A 9,250-nucleotide genomic window follows, 5' to 3' on the forward strand; every position below is an offset into this window, starting at 1 on the left:
CCAATTCCAAGTTATTGGAAAGTCGGCTCCTGTTGTTTATATGTCGGAGGTTTTCCCAAAGTCTTTGTGATGGTCGCTCCGTTGATGAGCAGGAATAATTATTGCTAGTGATGAACAGGTTGTGAGCACATATTAAACAATGAGTGAATGCTGGCTTGTGCTAGAAAGAAATTGGACTGATTGATAAAAAACAGCATGAAAATACAAAACATTAATGCGATATTATCAGCTTAAATCCCCACTTGAAAACTTTCAAATCAAAGAAATTCAAACCAATTGTTTTCTCTCTCTCTCTCTCTCTCTCTCTCTCTCTCTCTCTCTCTCTCTCTCTCTCTCTCTCTCTCTCTCTCTCTCGCTCTCTCTCTCTCTCTCTCTCTCTGTCTCTTTTTAGTTTGATAATTTTTAATTTGATAAATGTTAAAAGATTAGATGCTTCTTTGTTCAGAAAACACACAGTACTATTGAAAATCCTCTTTATGTGAATCTCTTTTGGATTTTATGTCAAAGTGATGATTTTGTCATTTGACTTTTATGAATAAACGTGATGTTAAAAATCAAATAAAAAATCTGTGTGTTTATAGAGACGTCTCCAGGCGGAGGGAGGCGGTGCAGACCCCATGGAGCTGGAGGGGGTCCATGGTGAACAGAGACTGGTGACTGGAAGTCAAGCAGAACCGCTGCCAAAGGTTTGTAGATGTTTGTGTGGATAGTTTTCCATATCTTCAGTCAGTGGTGAACTTCATTCTCTGGTTTGAAAAGAAGTTTTTTTTATTTTTGCAGTACAAATACTGTACACATTGTATGTAAAAGTCAAATCATGTCTGTAATTTAGTGCTGTTGATCCTCTGAAGCTTGCTAACACGGTTAGCCTGTTAATGTTTCACAAAAGCCTTTTCAACATTTCTTAACAGCTTCTTTCTATTTTAAGTAATATCATTGTCACTTTTTAAATACCTGGAACTTTAACTGAATAAACAACGTGAGTCATCCATTATCAGAACAACAAACTGATAGGATCTTATTAAATAATCATGTCACAACCCACTTGGGTGACATTTTCCCAGCAACAATAGGACATGTTGGTTTGTATAAAAATTAATCAAGTTATACATTTCACAGCAATACAATTATCTAATACCTCTGGAAAGCTGAAGGCTTAATATTTACTTTTTGTTGCTCTGAATGAACCATTTTGTTCTTCACATGATGACTGCAGTTTGACTGCATTGACTCTCAGTTCAGCCTAGAATCTTACGGTCTAGAATTTTAGTAGAATAATTCTTATTCAGAATGTCTTTCCAAATCCAAATGTGTTCCATGTCAGTCAGAGGATGACGACAACCACTTGCTGACGTTATCAGATGTATACTTTTATAAACAGTAGTATGTACCATAATGTGTTTATTATATACAAATGTGATGTAAAGGTTCATGAACATCTGCATTATGCTGTTCAGGCATCTTCTGACATGTTTCTGCTGTAATATGCAGGTGGTACACAGAACGGAAGAGAGGAAAGATGGCAGCTCTGGGGAAGTGCAGAGGGACGAAGAAGTAACCCACCAGAATGTGGAGATGTCACCTGAGATCAACAGCTTGGACAAGGAAGTACGATGGAGAACTTTACCTCTAACATTCTTTATGTACAGGCTTGTCAAAATACAATCAGTCCCTGGTGACATCTTTGAGTCATGTTTTTCACAGTGTTTCCATTCCTTGATTTCACATTGCATGAATTCATATGCAGTAAAAGTGTTATTCTATTATTATGGCTCACACCCCCCCCACCCAATATCCATCTCAATGCTTCCTGACTTCCCTACGCCAAATATCAACTTCATTATCTAGTGTTAGTGTGAGTCAGACATGAAGAAATATTCTGTTTTGTTTTTGTTGACTTTCTTTAACATTATGAGAATCCTAGGGTGAACTTTTAATTCAAAATCTTATAGAGGGTTTGCATAATTTTTTATTCATCAGTCACAGACAATGTGGATTGGTTGAGATAGTTAGCTACTCACTGCCCCACGGTGTTGCCCTCTTGTTCTGGTATTTAATAATATTATTTTGTACCCTAATTATGTGTGTAATTGTGTGACGTTTTGATGCATTTTATGCAGTCAAGTAGAGTTTTTGGAACAAAGCAATGGTGGCCGGTAGCCTGCTGACTATTTACATGCAATCAAACAGATGCTGCTTTTGAAACAGCAGAGTGCCAAGGGTAGTCAGAACCGGTTTAGTTCATGGTCCCCCAAAACATGTGAAGTTAGACAAAGAAGCCTGTTGTGTCCGGGTTGTGTATGAATTTCACTCATCCTAAATGAATCTGGAACATCCATGAAACAGGCACAGAACTACACTTTCACAGCTGCTTTCTGTCTTTGGTTGCCCGTATCCCCAATGTTTGAAACTTGTGTCTGACGTCAAATTCAGGAAAGGGAGACAAAGTTGTTTGTACAGTGACCTCTGACCTCTTCTCGTTTTCTTAGTGATGAATGTGAGCGTTTGTGTGTTTCAGCTGTGTGTGAGTCAGAGAGCAGAGATTTTGAAGCTGCGCTCGGAGCCATGGCCTCAGTACGCAGAGATCATAAACCTGCAGCCGTTTGAGGACGACGACAGCGGAGAGCAAGATCTGACCAGGTCGCCGACAGATACCCAAAACAGGTGTGTGTGTGTGTGTGTGCGCGCGTGTGTGTGTGTGTGTGTGTGTGTGTGTGTGTGTGTGTGTGTGTGCGCGCGCGCGAAATGATGAATTATGTTTCCATCAATAGAATTATTTTGCTCTACAATCAGATTTGACCCATTCTAATCATTGTAGCTTTCAATCTGCACCTGCGCCTGCGCATGCGATGCTGAGCCCAGAGCCAGGGGAGGAGGAACCAGATGTGACGATGCGAAACAGCAGAGAAGAACAGCTGGAAAAGCAGCTGGATTCATCCACCCAGCTGGATGACAGGAAACACAACAACATGTTAGCTTGTAAGTGAAGAGTCCTCCTGTTCCTGTAGCACCTGTGTACTCTGTCAATGTGAGATCACCAACTATTTTCTGTTGTTATTATTACTAGTGGTCTCATTAATCCATTTCATGGCAATCCTTTATAGATCGAAGATGTTTTATTTTTTTTGCTTTCTACTGATCGGTAAGGTGTTTCAGATATTTAAGCTCTTCTGAGGGCACAAACACATGGGCTGTCTTTGAATGGAATAATGCACTCCCTTCTGGTGGGGTACTACTGTTGCAATATACTGTAACAGAATTCAAACCATAAACCAAGCAGAAATCAAAACTCAAACTTCACCAGACCAGCAATGTGTTTCTAGACTCTTTGTCCAAACTATAGTTGTACAAGAAAATCTAGGATATATTTATTGTGTCTGTGAAGATTCTCTAAACATCTTCAAGCATTTCCTACATGTCCAGTAGATCGAATTCAACACAGAGAGTCAGTAAATCACCTTTCATCTCCACTGTGACACTATTTGAGACGCAGCAGGTTGTCTTGTCTTTTTCCACACACACTCCTGATCAAAATGTTAAGACCAGTTGAAAAATTTCAAGATTTCACATTTTTCACTGTTGGATCTTAAATCGGTTCGAAGTAATAATTCTAAATGCCAAAAAAAAAGAAATGGGAGTGACACAAAAAAAATTGAATTATTGCAAACAACCATTAAATTGAAATAGGCTGTTCATCAGCTGATTGACAATAGTGTCTTAACTGAGACCCCCCCCTCAGAGCGAAGTATGTGTTAATCAGTTTGTGCATACTTAATTGTTTTGCGTTATGATCTACTTATTTTGTGTGAAGTGAAAAATGAAAGCATGCATTATCATTACTGATGCAACTTGTGTTCTTCATATTATGTCTTACTCACTTTTATTTTCTTCCTCCCTCCTGCAGCACAGACGCTCACCTTGGTGAGCAGTGACACGTGAGCAACACCGGCCTCAACAACGAAAGTGGTGGTGGCCGGTAGGCTTCATGAAGTGAACCATGAAGCCTCAATGTAGCCAGCCGGCAGCAAGCAGCTCCATGCCTGTGTTTACAACCTGAGTACAACTACTGGTCCATGCCCACGGGGAGACTTGAGAGGCTGGCAGCCCTGCTAACCAAACGATAAGGCATGGATGAGCCCCCCCCCCCATCACAGAGGCAGATGCAGTTTGGTTTTAGTTCCTGTTGGATCCGTCTGTACTGCAAAAGACTGAACCACTTCTATGAAGTCACATTTGTCCCAAACTTTTCTGCACGAAGGTGAAAAACCTTATGAACCGTAAGAAAGTCACGAAACACAAAATCTTTTTTGCTACAGACATAAACATTTATTCAAAATACTGATTCCCTGAAAGTAATGATGACATTAATAGAAACAGAAGAAGAAATCTTTGTCGCTGAGCACACACACACACACACACACACACACACACACACACACACACCACACACACACACACACACACAATACAAAAAGTTGTTGATACGGATTAAGTCATGAACTGAAAAATGTAATAGGGTCTAAAATTCATGCAATTTAGTGAGTTCATAGCATGCCCAAGGCACATGTCCTAATTAACTAAAAGTATATTAGTTACATTAACATATAGTAAAATATTTATTACATTACTTGCTATTTTTGATTAACAACATATCCTCGTGATATTTTTTTTTCATCATAAGAGATGGTAAGAAGTCTTTGAGAATTTGTGAAAATACTTTGGTAGGTGAATTGTAATGTACAATTCACCTACCACCTATCAGGTGTTGATTAAATTCACCTTTATTTGTATAGTATCAGATCATAACAAAAAAGTTAGCGCAAGATGCTTTCCAGGGAAAGTCCTGCTCTTGTAGAACCCAACTTGTCCCACATGACCAAGTCATTTAAATGAGGGAGGCAGGGAAAAAATGCCTTTTTAACAGGCAGAAAACTTGAGCAGAACCCAAGACTCAAAGTAGTCGACAGTCTGCCGTGCCCCTTTGGAGAGATAGAGATAGAGGTAGAAAGACAGCGATACAATGACAGATGAAGAGATACAAAGAAAGACAAACAAATCAGGTGCAGACAGAACATCATGCAGGTATTAATTTATGCAGTGGTTCACAATATGGAGAGGAAGCTGCTGTCCAGGAAATACTGAAACTACAGATGCTAATGATCACAATCAATCAAGTTTTATTTATATAGCGCTTAATCATGGCAACAGACATGTCAAAGCGCCTTAACAGACAGAGAAACCCAACTGAACCCTCCAGAGCAAGCATAAGCGACAGTGGCGGTGAAAAACTCCCTCGATGAGGAAGAAACTCCGGGCAGGACCCAGACTCTTTTGGGCGGCCATCCGCCTTGATAGATAGAGCAAACATCAATAAAAGCAGCTAGTGACATGAATTCATGGAATGAATAAATAGATGAAAAGGGAGGAGTTTTGTTTGTCATGGGAGGTTTCCCCAGCAGTCGAAGGCCAATAACAGCTGACAGCATAGCTATTGGCTGGTTTAACTGTAAGCTTTATTTAAAGGAAGGTTTTCAGTCGAACATGGAGATGTTGCATTCTTGATCATCTGAAGGTGTTAACTAGACTTGTTGGGGTTAGGCTTAACCTAACCTAATGGATTGCAGTAATCCAGCCTGGAACTACCTTTTCTGCATCACTGTGGGTTCATGCTTGCTTGATGTTTGCAATATTACAAGACTGAAAGAAGTCCTTGCAATTTTATGTGGGAATGAAGGACTGGTCTTTATGAGCGATGACCCCCCCCCCCCCCCCAAGTTCTGGACAGTGGTGCAGGTGGACATGATGATGCCATTTATGTTGACTGCATCACTAGAACATTTCTGAGTTGTGGTCCAAGAACCACTGGAAAGAGAATTGGGGCAGCAGGAGCGGTGGATCATGACCAAAAGAACGAGATCGCGGATACAAGCGGCTGAAATGGATTTTCTCAGGCGGATAGCTGGTGTCTCCCTTAGAGATAAGGTGAGAAACGCTGCTGTTTGTGAGGGGCTCAGAGTGGAGTTGCTGCTCCTTCGCATGGAAAGGAGTCAGCTGAGGTGGTTTGGGCATTTGGGGTGGATCCCTCCGGGCCGCGTCCCCAAGGAGGTTTTCCTGCCACGTCCAGCTGGGAGGAGAAGCTCAGCGACCCATCCATCCTTATATCCTCCTCTTCGTCCTCGTGCACAATATCTTTGTCCCACTTTTAATTAGACCTATGATAAAGAAAGATTAGAAAGTTGTCCTGGTTTATTTGATTAATGCTTTACACAGCATCACATTTTTTTGATGAATGATTGTTTTGGTTCCAAATGACTCTCAGTAATGTTCTGTAGAAACATTCATACAAAGATGAGTGCAAGGATGAGTGCCAACTAGAGTGTCCACTGAAGTGGATCCATCACAAATTACTACAGGTTTGTAGGTGACTGTGGCTCTGGGGGAGGAAGGGTGTCGAATATATCCTTAATATACAGTGGTACCTCTACTTATGAATGTCTGTACTTACGAAATGTTCTACTTACGTAATTTCTTCCGGAACTAATTTCGTAAGTTGAGGAACCACTGTATCCTGTGTCCCTACTCTCTGAAATTTACTGAACACCAAAGATTGTTTTTGTGGGACTGATTGTGTGAATTACTCAAACCTAACAAACAACTAAATGATTATGCAGTGTGTGTGTATATATATATATATATACTGTATATATAATATCAGTAGTATGCACATACACACACACCTACCATATTTTTTTATCTTAAACTTAATAGGGTTAAATTTAACCGGTAATGAAACAATTTCACAGACTAAACTTCACTTTTGCCTGATTTGCTTTGGGATAATGTCGCTCCATTGAAATGTTTTGCCGGATACATGGACACACATCAGTGTACAAGCCTGCCTTATGACAGTAAGTAGTAAAGTCATCCTGACATAGTAATTAGAATATACTACTGGAGCAGTAAGGTGTTACTGAGTTAACGGGGGTCAGTGTATGGCTTTATATAGGAGTACTTGATAGACGGGCTAAGCACCAAAACTTGACACATCAGTGCTTCTTTATTTGAACCCTAAAGACACCCAACAGCACTTGTTTTTAACCTGCTTTCATTTTGATCCTTTGTATTGATTTTGAGACCAGACCCCTTATTGCTATGTTTCATACCTGTCACTGTCGTCTTCTCTTTTTTGAGACAGTGAAGTATTTGGAGAAGTGGAAATTATTTCTGTTAACAGGACAGAATTGCTTGAATGTTGTTGATGTGAATATTAAGAATTTCCTACTTTTTCATGTGTCTCTTTAAGGACTCTTCAGTTTACATTTCTTAGACGCAGAACAAAGGCAGAGGACAGGACACAGATAAGATGTTGTGCATTTGAATTTGTCTTAGGTGGTGAAGATTTTGACAATAGCACATGTATGAAGCAATAAGTAGGATTCCGGAACTCCAGAATATAAAAGAAATTTAAGAGATGTATAAAGTGTACAGAAAATAAAACATTCTAACTACTAATTTATGTACACAGAAAAGAAGAATGGATATTAAAATTATAAGAGGTTATTATTAATATTATCAGAGTCAATATGCAAAAGGTTCATATCCCATCTGTTTTTTATCATGTGAAATAAATGTTGATGTTCTTAAAACATGCCTTTGGCTGCTTTTGTCATCTACATGTCAAATGATCTGTTGGTTGTTTTTTTGTTTGAGCTGATAAAAACAAAAATTATTTCCTTGAGGCTCCATGAAATTATAAAAATTTCCACATCGCAAATTGTTAAAGGGGGGTGATCTCCCCCTAAATACCCTGATTAAACCATAATACGGTATGCTAGTTCAAATTGAGTGCAGAAATAATTAATTTACATAAATTTTCAAAATCTTTGCAGGAAAAAACTTTTCTGTTTAAATCTTGGTCATGAAACAGTTTGATTGTATCATCAACAGAACAAATCTCACTCAGTGTATGATTTGAAATATATCAAATGCAGAATATGCTCAGGATAACTTGATGTAAATTATATACATTTTCCAAACTGCTCATTCTTCTTGGAACTTTAACACAAAAACATTCCACCATGTTGTGCAGAATCATTTCATTTATTTGCTATACGACACATCAGCATGTCAAACAATTAAAACACAAACACACACACTGATTACTGACATTTCTTCACACACCTTTGGACTCATCAAACGTTTCATCACCACAACTGCTTTATGTCGTCATATGTTTGCTGTCTTTTGGCTTTTTTGTGGTCAAAGTTTTCACAATTAAATAGCAATTATAGGAGCCTTTTTTTAACCAAATTAACAGTGACGGTGATGATTAATGTGAACACCACCTGAAGCTGTAAGAACGTTGAAGCCCAGTAAAGTACAGTAGTTGTTATACAACTATTGGCCAACTATGGTCATCGGATGCTGATATGACAAATGATACACTGCACACATTCAAACTGTAATTCACAATTTTGTTTTAACAGTTTCTGTCTATGTAATTAAAACGGTACAGTATCTACAAAAATTGTTCATTTACCTAAACCTGAAAAGGTAAAAAAAAAAAAAGCTTTAGCAGATATAACAATATGATGGTTCATTAACGAGTCAAAATCACTCTTAAACATAACGCTTTAAATCAATCACAACATCATGATTTAAAATTTAGAGAAAACATAATCTGTCATGTGTTAGGCTGTGTGTGTGTGTGTGTGTCTGTCTGTCTGTCTGTCTGTCTGTCTGTCTGGCTGGCTGGCTGGCTGGCTGGCTGGCTGTCTGTCTAAATGCTTCCCAAACCCATAGGACTGTCCTTTTAGGATAAATTTGAATTTTGGTTTCCTAGCTTCCAAGTAATTAGTTACTCAAAGTCATCAGATGACTAACTACACTTCATTATATATATTATATATATTCACCACTGATATCTATTATTTTAGGCCCCGTCCACACAATGACGGATTTTTTTGAAAACGCATTGAAAACGATTTGCGTCCACACAACAGCGTTTTCAAAAAAATCTCCATCCACACATAAACGCAGCAGTGCGTTTTCGAAGACAGCTATAAAGCATGCCAAACCATTTGGTGCCAGTATTGAGTCAAATTTTATCCAATAGGAATCCTCCGTGTTTTGTTGTCACAACACACGGGCTCATAAATATGACGTCACAGCGGTTTTCGTCGCAGGCAAAACGTCAGCGTTTTTAAAAAGATGCGGATACGTCGTCCACACAACAACGCAGACCCAGCGT

The 9,250-nt window shown here is 39.0% G+C and overlaps 1 protein-coding gene across 3 annotated transcripts in view; it reads left to right on the forward strand.

The window, feature by feature from the left end:
• The window catches only part of LOC137589000 (pleckstrin homology domain-containing family A member 5-like), an 88,728-nt gene extending 81,088 nt beyond the window's left edge, over positions 1-7,640 (forward strand). For all 3 annotated transcript variants that reach the window (XM_068306348.1, XM_068306347.1, XM_068306350.1), the window contains 5 exons: positions 582-686; positions 1,492-1,608; positions 2,519-2,664; positions 2,819-2,979; positions 3,905-7,640. In XM_068306348.1, coding sequence (XP_068162449.1) covers positions 582-686; positions 1,492-1,608; positions 2,519-2,664; positions 2,819-2,979; positions 3,905-3,939 — 564 coding nt within the window. In that variant the 3' untranslated portion in view covers positions 3,940-7,640. The remainder of the gene's footprint in view (positions 1-581; positions 687-1,491; positions 1,609-2,518; positions 2,665-2,818; positions 2,980-3,904) is intronic.
• Positions 7,641-9,250: the final 1,610 nt, after the last annotated feature.

Source organism: Antennarius striatus, chromosome 22, assembly GCF_040054535.1.
Source record: "Antennarius striatus isolate MH-2024 chromosome 22, ASM4005453v1, whole genome shotgun sequence".
NCBI classification, from domain to species: domain Eukaryota; kingdom Metazoa; phylum Chordata; class Actinopteri; order Lophiiformes; family Antennariidae; genus Antennarius; species Antennarius striatus.